The sequence below is a fragment of the Monodon monoceros genome, unplaced genomic scaffold, assembly GCF_005190385.1.
Source record: "Monodon monoceros isolate NGI ecotype Baffin Bay Population unplaced genomic scaffold, NGI_Narwhal_1 Super_Scaffold_22, whole genome shotgun sequence".
NCBI lineage: Eukaryota > Metazoa > Chordata > Mammalia > Artiodactyla > Monodontidae > Monodon > Monodon monoceros.
In genome coordinates this window covers 116,765,024-116,787,373 of record NW_021703779.1, presented here as the reverse complement: position 1 = coordinate 116,787,373, position 22,350 = coordinate 116,765,024, and the positions used below count along the sequence as shown (strand labels likewise).

Sequence of the window (22,350 nt, the reverse complement as noted above, 5' to 3'; positions counted from 1 at the left end):
AATTCTCTACTTGAATATAAATTCCAGGAGTGCAAGAATTTTTATCTTGCTTATTTTAGGATCTGCAGCATTAAGCATGGTGTCTGGCATATAGGAATACTCTATGTTTGTTGAATAAATGAATGATTGGACTGAGCTTCAGCCTGATGGTTAATAGCAGCTCAATAAAAAGGTTGAGGGGCTACTCAAAATCTTAATTTTACTAAGAAAAAAATCCTAAAAACTTATACCCCAAGACGATTTAACCTCTATAACACAGAAGACTATGACAAGGCTGCAAGGTGCCTCCTTAACATTTAATAAGGAAAAATAGTTCTTCAATATCTAGAGCTATCCCAGTTTCTCTACCTTCTCTTAAGTACTTCCCTCTGTGCTTAATAATGTCCCAGTCTTCTTGATTCAAATTTGATAGAATATTTGATGTAAAGGAGAAATAAATGATTAAAAGTCATTTGATAATATTTGTACACAGAAGCTCATGCCTCCCCATGGTGAGATTATGCTGCCAGAATATGACACAGAATGATAATGTCATAAACCCCTAGAACAAGCTGAACCATATCAAATCCAGTAGTTTCCTTGGTAGAAGAAGCATTTGAACAAGGCCCTGGACATGAATCTTTTTATTTATGTCCTACTTTTACCCATTTGGACAAATACTTGTTTAAATACAAACCAAAGTGATGAACCGTCTACTACAGGTTATGTGCTTAACCTTAAAACTTAGAAATTATGATCTATTATATTATGCATTCAAGCATTTAATTAGGCAAGCTAGCTGTGTTTAAGAAATCTGCTGTTTCTTGGTTGTTACTATTAGTAGGTCTTCAAGAATTTCTAGGACAACACCTAAGAGCTTTACTTCTGTGTAAAAATTCCAAGCAACATAGAAGCATAAAGAGTACAGACATGTTGCCCCCTTTCACTCCCCTTCCCCACCCAATCCACCACCCCCCACCGCACCCCCCACCAGCCAAACGAGAAAATGCTATGTGAATGAATGTGGCATGGTACCTAAGACACAGTAGGTTTCAAGAAGGGCTTTTACTTTTTTTTTTCTTTTTTTTTTTTTTTGCGGTACGCGGGCCTCTCACTGTTGTGGCCTCTCCCGTTGCGGAGCACAGGCTCTGGACGCGCAGGCTCAGCGGCCATGGCTCACGGGCCCAGCCGCTCCACGGCATGTGGGATCTTCCTGGACCGGGGCACGAACCCGCGTCCCCTGCATCGGCAGGCGGACTCTCAACCACTGCACCACCAGGGAAGCCCGAGAAGGGCTTTTTCTTGTCCTATCCCTTTTCCCACCGTACACATCCACATATACATTAACACTCAAGTGCATTCACACATGCAAGACATACACACACACTCAAAACCCTAGGTAATGGGTCGAGCAAGCCATGATGCCGGGGTAATCCAAGTAATTATACTCATTAGCCGGAGATACCTCCCAGATTTGGCTTCTAGACTGTGGCTGGGGACCTGATAGAGCGAAGAAAATAACAGTGGGACACTTACCATGCTTAAAAAAATAATTGATGAAGAGATTTGACTTTGACCTACAGTGACAAACCACCATCAAAGTGGAAGGAAACTTGGTTACCTGACACATTTTCTGGTGATACAATCTCTTTGACAGGAGCCAAGCACCGTGAATCAATGGAGACCAAACTGGACAATTTTAGGAGACATCTACTCATTATCATAACTGGTGTTATGATCATAGCTTTTTTTATACCTGTTTTTGCTTTCTCCATTATTACTGTATGAGCAATGATGCCCCCAAAGCAGGAACGTAAGTTTTACACCTTTGAATTAAGAATGCAAGGTGTGTGTGTGTGTGTGTGTGTGTGTGTGTGTGTGTGTGTGTATACATGTAGGAGTTTTCGTTGTTGTTATGGTTAGTTAATGTTAACTTTAGACTTCAAAAGAGCTACCAACATCTTGTGGGTGGATACCTTCACTTAAATGATATCAGCTCAAATTATTTCAAGTACATTATCAACTTTAGCCAAAGCTGTCCCTTATTCAGGGTTCAGCTGAGCCCCAGGCTGCTAATTTCATTATAAATTGAGTCTAGGAAAAGAGGGAATGACTATCTGAATAAGACAGAATGAAAAAGGGGAGGGAGAAGGCACTGGGTCTCTGCATTCCAAAGACAATAAAACATTTTGGATAATCTACCGTTTTAAGATATAATAACATGAAAAATGATTAACTGTGTTCAGTGATCTCAGTCCCTGGCTTTCATATAGGAGGATCAGGCTGGCCCTGATATACTAGTTCCCTAAAAATTTCCCAATCCAAGGACTGATGACTGAAATAGACCAGTGCTCCATTCCTTTGGTTTTAGAGGAATATTCTGAATATAAATATGTATGGAGAGAAAATTTGATGGTGTAAATATGATAGGAAAACAATGAACTTGGTCTAAAGAGTGTTTTTTTTATACGTGAGAAGTTGTGACATTTGTGCCTCAGTTGCATATCAACTTGTGACTTTTTTATAAAAAGTTTAATTTCTGGAATAAATAAAATTATCTCTCTCCCTCTCAACAGTAGACTTGAAACAATTTTGTGTCATTCCATATGCAGACTATATGGTTATGAACTGTGGTTGAAACAGTAAAATTAAGAAAAAGGAAAAGCATTCAACATATGTTCATATCTGTAACCTGAGTCATGGCTTTCACCACACTCCAGTTCTTACTGTGTTCAATTTTCCTGCTAGAGCCAAAAAAAGACCAGAAGTCTAAAATGACACAATAGCCTGTGTTTTCTGGTGATAGCAATAGTACTCTTTTGATTTAAATTGTCATGCTCCAAATTTTCTATATTTTCAGGGTCAAGAAAGAAGGCGTAATGGCTAAGTCATCCAGGTCATCCAAAATATCATTCAGTGACTCCAAGACAGTTAGTCTGTGCAGTCCAGAAAAACAATCCATGCTATCCGGTATAGACAAGCTATCTGGGCTCTCAAGTCCAGGAAAGACATCCGTACCACCCAGTACAGAAAAGTTAATCAGGCCTTTGAGTCAAGAGAAGTCATGTAAGCCATCAAGTCCCAAGAAAGTATTCAGATCATCCCACCAGGAAAAGTCACATAGAAACACAGTCTAGAAAAGGCACGTAAGCAGGCTCATGCCCATAATCTAGTCAATCAAGTCAGTTCATCCTATCCCAATAAGGCCAACAGGCCACCTTGGCTAGCCAGTCTACAATATCTGGTCAGGCCAACCAAAACTCCTTGTTCACCCTATCCACAAAATCAAAGCTTGCCCAAGCCATCCAGTTTACAGAAACTCACCAAACGCCACAGACATCCTATTCTAAAGAGGTCAGTTAGTGCAGGTAGGGCAGACATATTATCTAGGCCTCAACCAGTCAAGTCTTGTCTATGCTACAAGGAAAAATGCCTTGTTTGCAGAGCTGCTTCTGAGTTTTTCGTCAATAATATTTCAGAGGCGAAGAAGAATAGTCAAAACCCACCTTTTCCACGCGAACTGAAGCCTTTTTCCAAGTCCTTTCATAAGATAGATTCCAGACACAATGCACTCTGTGGCAATGCGAATGACAGTGATATGATGACAGACTACAGTGATGGTGACAGTGACAAGGAGATAACCATTATCTGCAACATAAAATGCAAGGAAGTCATCTATAAAACCACCCATGAAATAATTAAGGGCTCAATAAAAATTAAAACCACCCATGAAGAAGCAAACTTATACCAACTGTTTATGCTCACCATCCTTTAAGACCCTGATAGAGGGAAAATCCTCTTGGGATCACTACCGAGGTTAGACCTATCCATCTTGGAGGCAATTTACTTGAAAAATAGTAATTAAATGCATGACATAACAAATGATTTTATTGTAATTATTATTGCATTTTAGAGGCATAAAGCTCTTTTGAGGTATCTTATTTAGATCTGGTCGCTTGGATGGGAACCATAAACACACACACATAAATACAGAAAGGAACTGCAAGATGGGTACCCTGGACTCCTTTTCCCCTTGGATTAGCCCTCAATTGAAGTCTCAACCCAATTAACCTTATTTTTTTCATGTTTACATACAGTCCTCACAGTTTAAGACTGTCTTTCTGTAGTGCCCAGTGCTTGGTGGAAATGGCTCTGTGTGCTTGCTTCTGGCTGCATTGGGGAAACTCCTGACGGTCATTTCTAATACCACTGCCTCCTGTGACTGCTACCAAAGTAAGGGTCCAGCCTCCAGCACCCACACCTGGAGTGCCATGATGTTAGTCTAAGTGTTCTAGTCTTCATAACTCTCAACAAGGCTTTTCATTCTTTTTGTTACCCTTCAAAATGATTAAAAAAAAAGAGTTTGCCCTGTTGTGCATTCTCAAAATGTCCCAGTTGGAGGCCTGATACCTACCCATTTTCTTCACATGGTACCTTCCCACTCTGAATTGGCACGGGTGGGAGGCCAGGGAACAACCTTGGAGTTATATTCTCTAACTTCCCCACTGATGAGAGGTTATCCTTTCCTTCTTCCAAGGGCATGGTTAAGAAAAGCAGACAAAGTCCTGGAGTCCCAGCCTATATTCTAGTACAGTGAGGTTACTCCCCTGTAACATATAGCAGGATAAGTTAAATGCCATAGCTAGCATATATTGAATGTGTACTATTTGCCAGCCAGTGTACTGGTCTCTTTATGTCTTGTGAGTCTGAAGGCCACCCTCCCCTCAATTTTGCTGATTTACTAAAAGAACTCACAAGACTCAAAAGCAGGTTATACCCATGGCTAAGGTTTATTAGAGCAAAAATATACAGCCCAAGAGCAACAGGAAAAAGACCTCTATCAGGAGGAAGCTAGAGAGGTTGGACACACGCTTTTGAGTACTTACCCATCTGGGGCCACCTAGGACATGCTATCTCTCTAGCAACAAACTAGAGGGACATGTGCAAAATGTCTCTGCCCAGGGAAGCCTCCGCATCTGAGGCTTTTATTGAGAGCTGGTTCCATAGGTATATCATGCTACATGACCAGCCATGGCAAGTGAAACTCAGCATCCCAACAATGAAACCAGATGCACATCGTCAATGCTGATGTTCGTGCAAAGCAATCAGGTGTACAAAACATGATCATCAACCATTAACATAAGAACATTCCCACAGGGTTGGCCAATGGTCAAATCATGGTTCCCGGTCCCCTTGACATACAAGGACCAAACAACCAGACCTGCTGTGTTAACACTTTCCTCATATTTCACATATTTTATTTAATCCCGAACAGCCCCCTATTATATGGGGAATTTTATGAGTTAACCGAGACTCTGTAACGTTTAGTAAGATCACATTTATTAATTGGTTGAATCAAGATATGAATCTATGATTGGCTTATGTTCAAATTTTCATTATGCTGTACTGCCTTCTCACTACCAGTTTCTAGGGTGCCTGTTTATTCACAGATCACCCAATCCATTGGTGAGACCAAAATCCCTACTTGACCTTCAACCAATCTGGGCCATTTTCCTAACCTACCAGGAGCATATAAAGATGTCTTATGTTCATTCAGATCTGACTTCCCCATATCCTCTGCCTCTATTGGTGGTCCCCTGGTGGGATCTGTACCCATAAGGGCATCATAAAATTCACAGATGGCACAAAGTAGCTGCTTAGGTATAAAGGTTTTAAGAGATGGTATATGCATTTAAAAAGCATTGTGAGAGCTACAGACTTGATTTCCTACTGGTATTACCCTTTTTGAAAGGATAAACTTTAAAGGGTTAGAATTGTTCTGGGTTAGGCTGGTCTTTTTAAATTCACAAATAGAAGCAAAAGTTCTGATCAGATTTTTACAGTTTGGTATGAAAAACAGTTCAAACAAAAAAGTAGAACAAGTATAATGAACGCCCATATAAGCATTGCTCAGATTCAACAGTTATCACTACATGGCTAATTCTGTTTCACTCCTATCTATTTCCCTCCCATTTATATCTCTAAAAGATAATAAATTTTAAAAATACATAAACACAATACTATTATCTCAGGTAAAAATTAATAACTCCTTAATATAAATTATCCAGTCAGTATTCAAATTTCCCCATTCGTCTCATTTTTTCTATGGTTGTTTGTTCAGATGATGTTGATCAGTGTTTGACAGCATCTAAGTATTTTTAAATCAAAATTACAATTTCATTGACTAATCTGGCTTCATATTGTAAGATGATTTTGGAGTTAATCTGAGCTATCAGTAGCCTGGAAAATAGCAAAAGTTGAAATTGTATGGTTTTCAGCTTAAATTCAACCCATGTCTTGGGAGGCAAAGCCAAATAATCTAAGCTCTCTTCTCTTTCCCATTTTTAAGCTAGAGACTTGTAATACTTTAAAGGCTGTGAATATTAATAGCTAATAAAAATGACTAACTGCCAGTGACATCCAATGATAATGACATCTTAAGAACAAGTTATCAGCATGAGTATGTATGTTCCTTTTTAAACCACACTTAATTATAGAGTAGGAGTCTACAGAATATTTGAAGCTCATTCAATGTGCAACATTCTAGGTGCATTAGTGGGGCTTTCACACATAAAACCAGTATAAAATACGTAATAAAAATAAGTACCATGAGTCAGAGAAGAATGTTGGCAAAAAAAAAAAAAAATTTAACCAGTGAAAGTTTGTGCAAGCTAATAATTAAAATAATTAAGTCCTATCACTCCAAAGGACAGTCTTTGGCACTGTTTCGAAATGTCCTGATTTAAGTAAGAGGGCTCCGAATTTCTATTTCCTAGCCTTCTTGCAGCATTGTATTATCTCTCATGGTACCTTTCTCCTTCCTTCTGTCTTGCTCTCTGTTTATTTCCCGGCTCAGCAAGAGTCAGGGCCATATCTCAGTCAGTCCGTGGCTTCCTTACATTCCCCTTCTACAGGGGGCGCTGTGAAGCCAGTTTCAAGCGTGGCCCTTCCCTCTCAGACTATCTCCACTCTCTTTCCCTTCAATCCACATGCCTGACGCTCACCTCCAAAACTCATCCCTTCTTCCTGGCTATGGAACTGAAATTAATTATATTTTGTTCCTTATTCAGTACAGCTCTTTCTAAAAACCCATCACTTAAAAAAAAAAGTGCTAATTAGAGAAAGAACAAAAAAACCCCTAAGTTAGCAGAAGGAAAGAAATCATAAAGATCAGATCAGAAATAAATGAAAAAGAAATGAAGGAAACTATAGCAAAGATCAATAAAACTAAAAGCTGGTTCTTTGAGAAGATAAACAAAATTGATAAACCATTAGCCACACTCATCAAGATAAAAGGGAAAAGACTCAAATCAATAGAATTAGAAATGAAAAAGGAGAAGTAACAACTGACACTGCAGAAATACAAAGGATCATGAGAGATTACTACAAGCAACCCTATGCCAATAAAATGGACAACCTGGAAGAAATGGACAAATGCTTAGAAATGCACAACCTGCCGAGACTGAAGCAGGAAGAAATAGAAAATATGAACAGACCAATCACAAGCACTGAAATTGAAACTGTGATTAAAAATCTTCCAAAAAACAAAGCCCAGGACCAGATGGCTTCACAGGCGAATTCTATCAAACATTTAGAGAAGAGCTAACACCTATCCTTCTCAAACTCTTCCAAAATATAGCAGAGGGAAGAACACTCCCAAACTCATTCTACAAGGCCCCCATCACCCTGATACCAAAACCAGACAAAGATGTCACAAAGAAAGAAAACTACAGGCCAATATCACTGATGAACATAGATGCAAAAATCCTCAACAAAATACTAGCAAACAGAATCCAACAGCACATTAAAAGGATCATACACCATGATCAAGTGGGGTTAATTCCAGGAATGCAAGGATTCTTCAATATACGCAAATCAATCAACATGATACACCATATTAACAAATTGAAGGAGAAAAACCATATGATCATCTCAATAGATGCAGAGAAAGCTTTCGACAGAATTCAACACCCACTTAGGATAAAGACCTTCCAGGCAGTAGGCACAGAGGGAACTCCCCTCAACATAATAAAGGCCATATATGACAAACCCACAGCCAACGTCATCCCCAATGGTGAAAAACTGAAACCATTTCCACTAAGATCAGGAACAAGACAAGGTTGCCCACTCTCACCACTCTTATTCAACATAGTTTTGGAAGTTTTAGCCACAGCAATCAGAGAAGAAAAAGAAATAAAAGGAATCCAAATCAGAAAAGAAGAAGTAATGCTGTCACTGTTTGCAGATGACATGATACTATATATAGAGAATCCTAAAGATGCTACCAGAAAACTACTAGAGCTAATCAATGAAGTTGGTAAAGTAGCGGGATACAAAATGAATGCACAAAAATCTCTGGCATTCCTATACACGAATGATGAAAAATCTGAAAGTGAAATCAAGAAAACACTCGCATTTACCACTGCAACAAAAAGGATAAAATATCTAGGAATAAACCCACCTAAGGAGACAAAAGACCTGTATGCAGAAAATTATAAGACACTGATGAAAGAAATTAAAGATGATACAAATAGATGGAGAGATATACCATGTTCTTGGATTGGAAGAATCAACATTGTGAAAATGACTATACTAGCCAAAGCAATCTACAGATTCAATGCAATCGCTATCAAACTACCACTGGCATTTTTCACAGAATTAGAACAAAAAATTTCACAATTTGTATGGAAACACAAAAGACCCCGAATAGTCAAAGCAATCTTCAGAACGAAAAGTGGAGCTGGAGGAATCAGGCTCCCAGTCTTCAGACTATACTACAAAGCTACAGTAATCAAGACAGTATGGTACTGGCACAAAAAGGGAAAGATAGATCAATGGAACAGGATAGAAAGCCCAGAGATAAACCCACGCACATATGGTCACCTTATTTTTTATTTTTATTTTTTTGCGGTACGCGGGCCTCTCACTATTGTGGCCTCTCCCGTTGCAGAGCACAGGCTCCGGACGCACAGGCTCAGCGGCCATGGCTCACAGGCCCAGCCACTCCGCGGCATGTGGGATCTTCCCGGACTGGGGCACGAACCCGTGTCCCCTGCATCGGCAGGCGGACTCTCTACAACTGCGCCACCAGGGAAGCCCGGTCACCTTATTTTTGATAAAGGAGGCAAGAATATACAATGGAGAAAAGACAGCCTCTTCAATAAGTGGTGCTGGGAAAACTGGACAGCTACATGTAAAAGAATGAAACTAGAACACTCCCTAACACCCTACACAAAAATAAACTCAAAATGGATTAAAGACCTAAATCTAAGGCCAGACACTATCAAACTCTTAGAGGAAAACATAAGCAGAACACCCTATGACATAAATCACAGCAAGATCGTTTTTGACCCACCTCCTAGAGAAATGGAAATAAAAACAAAAATAAACAACTGAGACCTAATGAAACTTCAAAGCTTTTTCACAGCACAGGAAACCATAAACAAGACCAAAAGACAACCCTCAGAACGAGAGAAAATATTTGCAAATGAAGCAACTGACAAAGGATTAATCTTCAAAATTTACAAGCAGCTCATGCAGCTCAATAACAAAAAAACAAACAACCCAATCCAAAAATGGGCAGAAGACCTAAATAGACATTTCTCCAAAGAAGACATACAGATTGCCAACAAACACATGAAAGAATGCTCAATATCACTAATCATTAGAGAAATGCAAATCAAAACTACAATGAGATATCATCTCACACCGGTCAGAATGGCCATCATCAAAAAATCTAGAAACAATAAATGCTGGAGAGGGTGTGGAGAAAAGGGAACCCTCTTGCACTGTTGGTGGGAATGTAAATTGATACAGCCTCTATGAAGAACAGTATGGAGGTTCCTCAAAAAACTAAAAACAGAACTGCCATATGACCCAGCAATCCCACTACTGGGCATATACCCTGAGAAAACCATAATTCAAAAAGAGTCATGTACCACAATGTTCACTGCAGCTCTTTTTACAATAACCAGGACATGGAAGCAACCTAAGTGTCCATCATCGGATGAATGGATAAAGAAGATGTGGCACATATATACAACGGAATATTACTCAGCCATAAAAAGAAACGAAACTGAGTTATTTGTAGTGAGGTGGATGGACCTAGAGCCTGTCATACAGAGTGAAGTAAGTCAGAAAGAGAAAAACAAATACCGTATGCTAACATATATATATGGAATCTAAGAAAAAACAAAGAAAAGGTCATGAAGAACCTAGGGGTAAGACGGGAATAAAGACACAGACCTACTAGAGAAGGGACTTGAGGATATGGGGAGGGGGAAGTGTAAGCTGTGACAAAGTGAGAGAGTGGCATGGACATATATACACTACCAAACGTAAAATAGATAGCTAGTGGGAAGCAGCCGCATAGCACAGGGAGATCAGCTCGGTGCTTTGTGACCACCTAGAGGGGTGGGATTGGGAAGGTGGGAGTGAGGGAGACGCAAAAGGGAAGAGATATGGGAACATATGTATATGTATAACTGATTCACTTTGTTATAAAGCAGAAACTAACACACCATTGTAAAGCAATTATACTCCAATAAAGATGTTAAAAAAACATAGTGCTAAAAGGTCAGATTTCAAACATTTCTCACATATAATACTTTCTACGTGAAATTATATAAGCATGGAAATTAACTCAACATTGTAAATCAACTATACTTCAATAAAACTTAAAAAATAAAAAAATTTACAAATGAAAAAAAATTTATAAAAAGAAATTATGTAAGCATGGAGCTGAAAGGATGCTTAGAGATCCTCTCTTCTAGCTCCTGTGGGGAGGGGCAGCTGTGAAGAGCTGAAGGAATGCTCATTCAGCAAGAAGACCACTTTTTTTTTTTTTCTTTTGCGGTACGTGGGCCTCTCACTGTTGTGGCCTCTCCCGTTGTGGAGCACAGGCTCCGGACGCGCAGACTCAGCGGCCATGGCTCACGGGCCCAGCAGCTCCGCGGCGTGTGGGATCTTCCCGGACTGGGGCATGAACCCGTGTCCCCTGCATTGGCAGGCGGACTCTCAACCACTGTGCCACCAAGGAAGCCCCAAGAAGACCACTTTTCACCAGGGTTGAGGAGACATGTGCCGGGATCACAGATTTTTAAGTGGCCACAGAGAAGTGATATACCAGATGTGGGATGCTTATGACGGTGTCAAGCAAGGACTTACTTAAAGTCTTCAGCTTTATCGGTTCTCAAAATCCTGCTGACCCTGCCGCTGTGCAATCCCTAAGAATTAGAAGCAGCAAAGGAAGGGAATTAGAAGTAGGAAAAAAGCTTTGTGGGAGCTTCAGTCAAATATCTCCTTAACGGTAACCTATATACAACCCACAATTATTCCTCTGCTGTTGCAACCTTAGAAAACAAGGGCTAATCATGATTAATTAGTTTTGCAATTATTTATGTAATGCATAGAAAGGGCCTCTTTGAAATAAGCAAGGGCTAATTATAGCTTACATCTAAGAACTTTCAGGTAGTGCTGCTTGAGAATAATTCTACTTAGAATTATTCCCTTATGTGCCTGAATCAAAATAACATTGAAAAGACTGCTAAAGGAGATGAAGAAATAAATTGCCGTAAATCTGTCGTATATAAGTATTTTACTTTAAAAAATAAAATATAGGAACTATACAGTCATTTTTCCCTGAATAGTAGAAATTTGCTGATAATAACAAATTCATATATATCCTCTTTCATCAAACTCTTCCCTTAGTCACCAACTTTCCTAGCAAAGTGGACTATTTTTTAATGTCATATTAAAATTATCAAAAGGCTGGGAATGTAAGTTGGTGCAGCCACTGTGGAAAACAGTATGGAGAGTCCTCAGAAAACTAAAAATAGAATTACCGTATGGTCCAGCAATCCCACTCCTGGTCATATATCCAGACAAAACTATAATTCAAAAAGATACATGCACCTTTATGTTCGTAGCACCACTATTCACAATAGCCAAGACATGGAAACAACCTAAATGTCCATCGACAGATGAATGGATAAAGAAGATGTGGTACATATATACAATGGAATATTACTCAGCCATAAAAAAGGAACGAAATTGGGTCATTTGTAAAGACGTTGATGGATCTAGAGACTGTCATACAGAGTGAAGTAAGTCAGAAAGAGAAAAACAAATCTTGTATATTAATGCATATATGTGGAAACCTAGAAAAATTGTACAGATGAACCGTTTTGCAAGGCAGAAATAGAGCAACAGATGTAGACAACAAACGTATGGACACCAAGCGGGGAAAGCTGTTGGGGGGGTGGTGGTGGGAGGAGTTGAGAGATTGGGAGCTTTAAACCACTTTTATGTTGTAGCCAGTCTCCCAAAGAACACCTCCCCTATTCATTAACTAGGTACTGGATGCTGGACTGGAGGGAAAAAATATTTTTTCGTGACCATGACATCCCATGGGTCCTATATATATATATATATATATATATATATATATATATATATATATATATGCCAGATTTTGTGGTTTATTTTCTTTCTTTAAAGCTCACATTCTGTGGTACACTTCTGTTCTACCACAGGTAATATGGATCAAGTTTTATTCAGGCATACGAGGCCTCAGAAGGTCTCCCACACAAACATCCACATTGAAACACTTTTGTAAGAAGTACTCAGATAAGAGGAAAAAACAAATCCAGGAGATGCTGCGAGGGATATGAGGTTTACAAGTGATGGAATACCTTGGCATTATGTGTTGAATTGTGCCCCTCCCCCAAATTCCTATGTTGAAGTCCTAACCCCCAGTACTTCAGAAAGTGACTATTTGGAAACAGGGTCACTGCAGATGTAATTAGTAAAGATGAGGACATATCATACTAGGGTGGGCTCCTAATTCAACATTACTAGTGTTGTTATAAAAAGGGGAAAGTTGGACCCAGACAAGCAAACAGAGAGAATGCCACATGAAGATGAGAGTTATGCTGCCACAAGCCAAGGAACTACCAGAACTGAGGAGAAAGGCCTGGAAAAGATCCTTCCCTGGTGCCTTCAGAGGAGGGCATGGCCCTACTGACAACTCCATCTCAGATGTCTCGCCTCTAGAACTGTGAGCTAATAAATCTCTGTTGTTTCAGCCACCCAGTTTTTGGTACTTTGTTATGGCAGCCGTAGGAAACTAATACACTTGGTGAAGTTTGCTATTGCCTTAAAAATGGCTAAGACCAAATAATGGAAAAATAAGAGAGGAGTACTAGGGAGGAAGTGTCCTTTCCCACCCCATCCCTTGCATCGCCTCCTCCCCACAGGAAAAGGAGTGACTAATCTGATTGTACAGAGTTAAACTGCATTAGGTCACACATCACTAGTAGGTAAGGTCACTATCTTGAAAGGTGATTCGTGTTTGCTATGCTCTCTGTACAACCTGTGACTTGATATGTGACGCAGCTCTGGGGTCCTCATCCATGTTGCTGGTTGGGTAAGTGGACTGGAGTCTGATTTAAAAGTCTAGTCATCTCTCTCTCTTTCCCTCTCTTCTGTCTTCTCTCTCTCTCTCTTCCTTCTCTCTCTGCACATGAATATGCAGGTTGGTGTCAAGATGACAATTCCGCTGGAAAGTCAGAGGCCCCCTTCTTTCTTTCTTTTTTTTTTTTTTGCAGTACGTGGGCTTCTCACTGTTGTGGCGTCTCCTGTTGCAGAGCACAGGCTCCGGACGCGCAGGCTCAGCGGCCATGGCTCACGGGCCCAGCCGCTCCGCGGCATGTGGGATCTTCCCGGACCGGGGCACGAACCTGTGTCCCCTGCATAGGCAGGCGGATTCTCAACCACTGCGCCACCAGGGAATCCCCAGAGGCCCCCTTCTTAAGTCACAAGTTTAAGCTGCATCCACAATCTACCTCTTAACAGCACTCTGTGTTGGGTTATTCGGTCTTGGCCAGCCATTAATGAATAAATCAGTCATTTGTAATCAGTACTTTGTTTCTGATTTGGTTATTGAAGAGGAATGAGTGGTCCCCAAAGCCCTAAACAAATCCTACCCAAGAAAGTAGAGATGACAGTCAAAAGAAAGAGGAGACACCAATTCAACTTCTTTTGAAGAGACTCTTCCAGGAAAGTCATTTTTTGAAATTGTGGCATTTGTCATATACTCATGGTGCTCCAAACACTCTACTGAGTGATGTGCATAAAATTAACATGAGTCAGACTCTGCCCCTAAACAGCTTCTATCCTGTGGAAGAGAAAATCCACCCACTCCCCAAAAAAATCTGTCCTAAAATCAGTCTGGAAGGAAAAAACAAGTCTTCAAAAATAGAGCCAATAAGAGTAAAACATGCAATATTCTAAACATGGACTACTGCTATGGCCACACTGAATCTCTGCTAGTTAGAGATATTTTAGTTTAGGATTTTTACCCACCCTCTAAGGGTAACAGCTACTGACTTACTAGAAAACATTTCACTGTACCAGCTCAAGGGATAAGTGTAAGAGAGGACTTGCGGATAGGTTGCTAGATTTAGCATATAAAACACAGGATATCCATTTACGTTTGAATTTCTCATAAACAATGAGTAATTTGGGGGGCATGCATATGTCAAAGAATATTCATAGTTTATCTGAAATTCAAATTTAATGGGGCCTCCTGTATTTTATCTGGCAACTGCACTCAGGGAGGACAAAAAGAATATATGTGAACAGATTAGATAGTCAATTTGCCCACCGAGACCCAACTTCTTCAGGTTTCATCTGGCATGTTCATAGCTCTGGGAGGGACAGTCCTTCACACAATCAGAGTCCACTGTCTTAACCCTGACTGAACCAAAAGTAGACAACTGACATCCTAGAAGCACATAAATTAGTTGGCTGTTAGATTTGGTCTCTTGAGAATTTTCAATAAGAGACACAGAGACTCTGGTGAGAGGACTATGTGGATGCTTGAATTAAATAACAGAGTCAGGCTGAGAAGGCAGTTAGGTAGAAAGTAGAGACGATAGTCAAAAGAAAGAGGGGACCTCCCTGGCGGTCCAGTGGTTACAACTCCACACTTCCACTGCAGTGGGCACGGGTTTGATCCCTGGTCGGGAAACTAAGACCCCACATGCCAAAAACAAACAAAACAAACAAAAAAAGAAAGAGGAGATAGAAGCATAGAAGAGAGATACTACGTGGTGAGAGAAAGAGCAAGCAACCTCAGTTTCTGCTAGCCAATTCCAGTTTCAATCATTCTGTGGCCTGGCTGTACTTCATAGACCAGATACCTATAATACTGTCTGTCATATTCTTATAATAAATTTCTCCTTCTTAAGGTAGCTTGAATGAGTTTCTACTCGCTGACATCACTGATCCTTGAGTAAGGAACGGTATGACCTCTCAAGGATAGAACAAGAATGACAAATGGCTTTCATCTCAGGTGACTAGTCTGATCTATTTACATAGCTGTGTACAGGGCTGGACTGCAAAAGGTTATGGGATTACTCCAAATTCACTGACAAAGATGCCAAGATAGACTAGCACTGTCTGCTGTGAAGTGGGAGCAGGAAGTGGCAAAAGACATGTCATATATTTGCCATCCCAGCAGTCGAGGAAGAAATTGAAATAAGTGTAGGTCTTCTTCTAAAAGACGCCAAAGATCATTGTGGAACTACATTATGGAAATATGAGGTACACAAAATATACAAAATTTCATTACCTATCATCACAGCAGTTTGCTGAACTTTTGCCTTTTCCTATCTCTTCTTCATACTTATGTGATCCTTAATTTCTTTCTATGGAAGGTCACCCATAGAAATAAATATGAATCAACTATTTTCCTGGAAGGCTGCATTTGGACTATGTTGGTATTTAAACAGTTCATGGAAAAATATGTCAAGGCTATAAATAAATTCTCTGTACACTTGAGATCATGAATATTGTTTATGATCTGGGCCAAGAACAAAAGCCGATTAGGAAAATTAGCATATATTGCCGAGGCAGCTGTGATTTAAACCACAGAAGATACTGACTTTTCCCACTAAATAATATTAACAACTTATATTAATATGGCACTTTTACAGACTGTCAAAAAGTGAAGTAGTCTCACATCCCTTTATTAAATACAAAATAGCCGATCCCAGGAACTCTGCACGTATTACAAATATGTACACCATCCAGGAAGCACGAAGCCTAAAGTGTAGTGAATCAGGGCAACTATCAAGAGTCCTGTGCTTTAGGGAACACCAGATTTCTGGCAGACCGATAAATAACTGAGGGAGGCAACCCAAAGGAGATAAGGAAGGTAATGACCTTGTAAGTACTTGAAAAAACTGTTCCCTGACAAACTGTAAACAATTGGTCCATAAACTCCACTCTACCCTTTTGTGACTTTTCTATTCCTTTAACCGAATTTCATTTGGACAGCAGTGTCGGGATGGGGAGGGGAGTGGGTCTGCTGGAGACCCACAGTGATTAGACCTGGCTAAAGCTTCCTGCGGAAGCCTAAGGGTCACTGGAAACTTGCCTGCCCCGTGGTAACATAAAACAGTCTTTAATGATGGGAGATTGCCCAGCAGTCACGGAATGACACAGAAATAGCCTGATTATTAGAGCTGAGCAGGAGTTGAGACATTACCAGTCATAGTCTTAGTACTGGCCTTCAGGAGAGGAGCTAATTAACTTTTTGTGAAGAATGACAAGACCATTGTTTCTTTGAAGTCCATATTATACCTGGTTGCCTGGGTGATTCTGGACAATCTATATGCACAGATACTCACAGAGAAGGAAGCAGCTTTACTGCGAGTGCTAATGAAATGTAGCGTAAATACTTAATTTATGTGATGGGTTTAGTCTTTTTGTTACAGTTGGGTGTTCTCTGTTACCCAGGATTGATTAGGAAGATTCTCATAAAGCACAGGTATGGTAGTATGTCGTAGGGAAGGTGGAGTAAGGAGGAGGTGTGCAATACTGAAAGGCAGGCCAATTGGAGCAGAAAGGAAACTTGGCCTTCCCCACAATTGTAAAGCAGAAGGTATGAGGCAGAGAAGTTGGCAGTCGCAAGGTGTGATTTGAAAGGCAGAAGGTGAGCGAACCCTCCCTACACACCCATATCCTTTACACTTAAATGCCACCACCATAGACTCATTACTTCGGCTCAGCGTTCCTCATTCCCTGCGGTTCTTTTTAAACACTTAAACATTTTTTAAAGTCCTCAAATTCTTAAATTGAAGAGGCTGATCAGATCTCATTCCTCTGTCATAAGGGAGGACTGCAGAAGAGCACTGGGCTCTTGACACAGAGGCTAGGAAAAGGCAGTCCTAAAAGGAGGCAGGGGAGTTTGAGAAGGTCTAGTAAACACCTGTTGGGATGTCTGCCTTGCTCACCTCAATTGATTTCCTGTTTTGTTGGGAGCTCCCTTTTGAGAAGAGTCTCCTGGTTTGCTGATGGTTTCTGGTGGAGACTGAATGCCTAGCCAAGTGAGGATAAAGACACAGGCTGCCCATCACAGTGTTATCTCATCTGCCTGGCCATAAAGTCTGGGGTGCCCAGAAGTATTCCATCATCTTGTGGAAGGTGTCTATGTGGGATGCAGTCTGAGCAGGATCAGAAGGCATAAGTTAGTTTCCTAAGCAGGTGGCCCAGACTCCCTTGGCACCTCCTCCCGCCATATTGCTGCCCCTCCTCAATCCATACCTGTGGCCTCATGGTAAGTTACCTATGACCAAATGATTTAAGGTCAAAAAGAAATACATGAGCCTGGTTTACACAAAACTCTGCATAGATAAGCTGGCACCATCTTAAAGTGGATGACTGCATCACTACAATCCCACCATGGGGTGCCCTGAAGAGACACTAGGGAAGGCAAATCTTCCCAGTGGACAGAACTTTAAGCAACACATCTGGTTGTCTATTGTGCCCAGGAGAGATGGCCTGAGGTACGGATCTACTCTGACTCACAGGCAGTGACCAATGGGTTGGCCAGGGACTTAGAACAAGTTCCTAACAGCAATCTAAATATTGCCACTTGGAAACCTGAAATTTTATCTACTTAAAAATAGCATATAGGGTTTCCCTGGTGGCGCAGTGGTTGGGAGTCTGCCTGCCGGTGCAGGGGACACGGGTTCGAGCACTGGTCTGGGAGGATCCCACATGCCGCGGAGTAACTGGGCCCGTGAGCCACAACTGCTGAGCCTGCGTGTCTGGAGCCTGTGCTCCGCAACAAGAGAGGCCGCGATAGTGAGAGGCCCGCGCATCGCGATGAGGAGTGGCCCCTATTTGCTGCAACTAGGGAAAGCCCTCACACAGATATGAAGACCCAACACAGTCAAAAATAAATAATAAATAAAATTTTAAAAAATAGCATATAAAACTAAGAAGTAATTTAACAAACCATCCAATCCCCTCATTTTCCCATGGGGAAAATAAGGTCCAGAGAATATACGTGATTGGTCCAAAGGGAACCCTAAATAACAGCGAGAATTGACATCTCCTGGATCTCAGTTTAGGTCTCTCTCCATAACAGCACATCCATAATCACTCATTCCTTTGTCAACATTCCTTTAGCTTCAACAACGTGTTATGCTCTTCCGTGGAAAATAGGCATAAAGATCAATAAGGCATGGTCCCTGCCCTCAAGAAGCTCTTGTGTTTGTTCTGTGTTTTGTGCATATTGGTGCATTATACTTATATCCTGTGACAAGAAATAAGTGAAACCAAAATGGCAAATACTTTTTCAAGTAGGGCAGACTGAATACTTGCCGAAGAGTGCCAAATGGAATTACAAATGCTAGAAAGTGAGCCAGTAAGAACTATATGACTTAAAACAGACACCAACAGAGATATTAATTAATGCAAGGTTGGATTTGATTGTTAAGGGGAGTTTGCATCACTATCACTGCTGGGAAGAGAGCCATTTTTAATGGATTTTGATGGCATCCTGCCTGAGTCTTAGTACGTAAAAGTTGGCCTGGGTGAGATAAAAGTTGAATTAGTTGATCAGGAAGACTGAAGGATGGTACGATCTGCCATTATTTTAAACAGTAGAAAGCGACTGAAATAGGGTGGTTGAGTACCCAAAGGGTTTGTTAATTGTCAGATCTGAGCTTCAAATTCTATTCTTTGATTCCTTAGGAAGCTCCGTTCCCTTCCCAATTGACCTTTCTCACAAAAACTGAAAAAGATAGAGACGGTTCACTCCTGTGCATCCTCTTCATCTAAGACTGTTCGACTCACTCTCTCCTCTCTCAGCCTTCTTCCCTGTCTTAGAAGAGGAAGGGTCCCTCCTCCCCTCTCGACCTGAGCCTCCTGTTCTCCAGTCCATCCCCTCTTACCTCATTTCACACCCAGCTTCCTCAATCATCATTTCTTTCTGAAATCTTCAGCTTCTCCTTTCTACAGAATCTTTCCCTCTCTGCTTTTTTTTTTTTTTTTTTTTTTGTGGTACGCGGGCCTCTCACTGTTGTGGCCTCTCCCGTTGCGGAGCACAGGCTCCAGACGCGCAGGCTCAGCGGCCATGGCTCACGGGCCCAGCCGCTCCGCGGCATGTGGGATCTTCCCGGACCCGGGCACGAACCCGCGTCCCCTGCATCGGCAGGCGGACTCTCAACCACTGCGCCACCAGGGAAGCCCCCTCTCTGCTTTTAAACATGTATAGGTCTCCTTTAGTTTGGGGAGAAAAAAAAAAGACGCTTAATCCTGATGGCCCTCTAGCAACGGCCCTCCTAGCAATTGTACAATCCTTTTTCCTTCTTCCACCATCAAGCTTTGCAAATGAATGGATTACATCTATAAACTCCTGCAATCTGGCTTCCAGCCTAACCACCACTGAAACTGCATTCTTAAGGCTCATGCAGGATTTCTGAAGCATTAAATGAAATAGTTCTCCTCAGTTCTGATTTCCCTTGACCAGGGTAAACTTTTTTTTTTTTTCTGCATTGGGTCTTTGTTGCTGTGCGCGGGCTTTCTCTAGTTGTGCTGAGCAGGGGCTATACTCTTCCTTGCAGTGTGCAGGCTTCTCACTGCGGTGGCTTCTCTTGCTGTGGAGCACGGGCTCTAGGCGCGCGGGCTTCAGTAGCTGTGGTGCGTGGGCTTCAGTAGTTGTGGCACGTGGGCTCAGTAGCTATGGCTCATAGACTCTAGAGCGCAGGCTCAGTAGTTGTGGCACATGGGCTTAGTTGCTCCGGGGCATGTGGGATCTTCCCGGACCAAGGCTCGAACCCGTGTTCCCTGCATTGGCAGGCGGATTCTTAACCACTGCGCCACCAGGGGTAAACTTTTGAGGTTTAGAGCATCTTATATCAAGGTCTTAAACCACATTTTCCATGCATACTATACCTTTTTATTAGAGCATTCTATTGTTACTTCAACATAGTTAAAACTGAACTCCCAATTTTTTCCATTCACGTTCCCTCTGAATGATTTTCCTATGTACGACTGATGGTGAGCCCTATGAGAGCAGGGATCACATCTCTCATGCACATTACTATAGCTACAGCACACTGCCTGGATGTAATCAACATTCAATAAACTTTTGTTGAAATGAATAAATGAATAAACCTTTTCTTCCATGCTCTGAGCCTTAATTCCTTAGAGTCATTTTGGATTCACCTCTCTCCTTTGTTCCATAAATTAAATCAGTGATGAAATCTTGCCAATTATGACTTCAAAATGTGGTGGTTAAGGGTATGGATTTGGAGTCAGGTGGACCTGTTTGACTCTTTGCTCTGCTATTGTCAAGCTGTGACATTGGGCAAGTTCCCTAACCTCTCAGTTTCTTCATCTGTAAAATGAGGATAGTAATGGTATCTTATGCGGTTAATGAGAATAAATGAGGTAATGTGTATAAAGTGCTTAGCACAGTGTCTGGCACATTGCAAGTGTTCAATAAATGATAGCTATAAAATTGCCTTTCACTGCTCCCCACTGTGAACTCAGGCTCCCCTAGGAAGGTCTGTTTACTACTTCATATCTTTGCTGTTTCTCTTGGCTGGAATGCTCTCCTTCCTTTCTGCGCATTCAAAATGCTATTTACTCTTTTTGTTAAGTTTTTTAAAGTAATACATATTCATGGTTTAAAAGTTAAATAGAAAAAAAATGTTAAATAGATTAATAAGACTTTTTAAAGCAAAAGAGCAGACCTCTACTCCATCTCTCCCAACTTCTGATCTATACTAGTAAAGCAACCACTTTCAATAATCTTAGCTGTTTCCTCTAATATTTACTTCTGTATTTCTAAATAATGTACTTATACTGATGTTCTTCATCTTTCCATTTTTAGATAGTACTTACTGCCTTCTTATCATGGAAGATAAAGATTTAGACCTCTTACAACACCATCCTTTCCAACTTGCTTTCCCTTCATTCTACAAAAGAGTTTTTTAATTTGGTAAAACAGTAAGGCAGTGTTCATTATTATAGCTATGTAAATGTCTTTCAGTTTGGAGCCAAACAGTATTTTATCACGACTCATTTACCTTCTTGAGCAACTTTCACTTTTTCCTGGAGTTAAAAACTGCCTTGGTTTTTCTTAGTTTGTTTGTTTATATGTATCGATTACTAATTCTTCACTAATTTTCTCATACCTGTAAAACATTTCTGAATACCACTCTGCATATCATCAAACACATCAGGTAATCTATTAGCTACTTTAAAAAATTCTTTTCTCTAGATACATCCCTCCTGTATCCCTCCATCTTCCTACTCTCCTCTGGCCTGGCTGATCTTTAGGTGTGCCACATAGCTGTCTACCACAAACTTTCTTTCATTATCATCTGGGGAATTCCCTTCACTTCTCTTTTATGTTTATCCCCAGTTTCTCGATGTCTTCCTCTTTCTTGGTTTACTCTTTCATATGATGGAATGAATATTCCAGGGCTTCCTAGAAGGGAGGTAAAAATTTTAGATCATTTACTACTCCTGCACGTGGACCCATTGCTCCTGTAGGCAGGTCCACTAACCATTTACTGGAATATTTTTGCCTCCACATCTTTGCCATTCTCCTCCTTAGAATGCTCTCCTACTTCCAGTCTGTGTCTCCAAACGCTATTTGTATTTTCAAACTGATTCTTATTTTTACAAAAATAATGCATGTACATAGTTTAAAAGTTAATTATAAGGAAAAAGACAAGGTTGCACACTCTCACCACTATTATTCAACATAGTTTTGGAAGTTTTAGCCACAGCAATCAGAGAAGAAAAGGAAATAAAAGGAATCCAAATCAGAGAAGAAAAAGTAAAGCTGTCACTGTTTGCAGGTGACATGATACTATACACAGAGAATCCTAAAGATGCTACCAGAAAACTACTAGAGCTAATCAATGAATTTGGTAAAGTAGCAGGATACAAAATTAATGCACAGAAATCACTTGCATTCCTATACACTAATGATGAAAAATCTGAAAGAGAAATTAAGGAAACACTCCCATTTACCACTGCAACAAAAAGAATAAAATACCT

The 22,350-nt window shown here is 40.7% G+C and overlaps 1 protein-coding gene across 1 annotated transcript in view; it reads left to right on the top strand.

Annotated features, from left to right (window-relative positions):
• Positions 1-574: 574 nt before the first annotated feature.
• Positions 575-22,350, top strand: part of CUNHXorf66 (chromosome unknown CXorf66 homolog) — a 31,341-nt gene continuing 9,565 nt past the window's right edge. The window contains 5 exon segments of the mRNA XM_029240241.1: positions 575-701; positions 1,637-1,726; positions 1,729-1,792; positions 2,840-3,099; positions 3,102-3,125. Of these exon segments, the coding sequence (XP_029096074.1) occupies positions 614-701; positions 1,637-1,726; positions 1,729-1,792; positions 2,840-3,099; positions 3,102-3,125 (526 nt within the window). The 5' untranslated portion in view covers positions 575-613.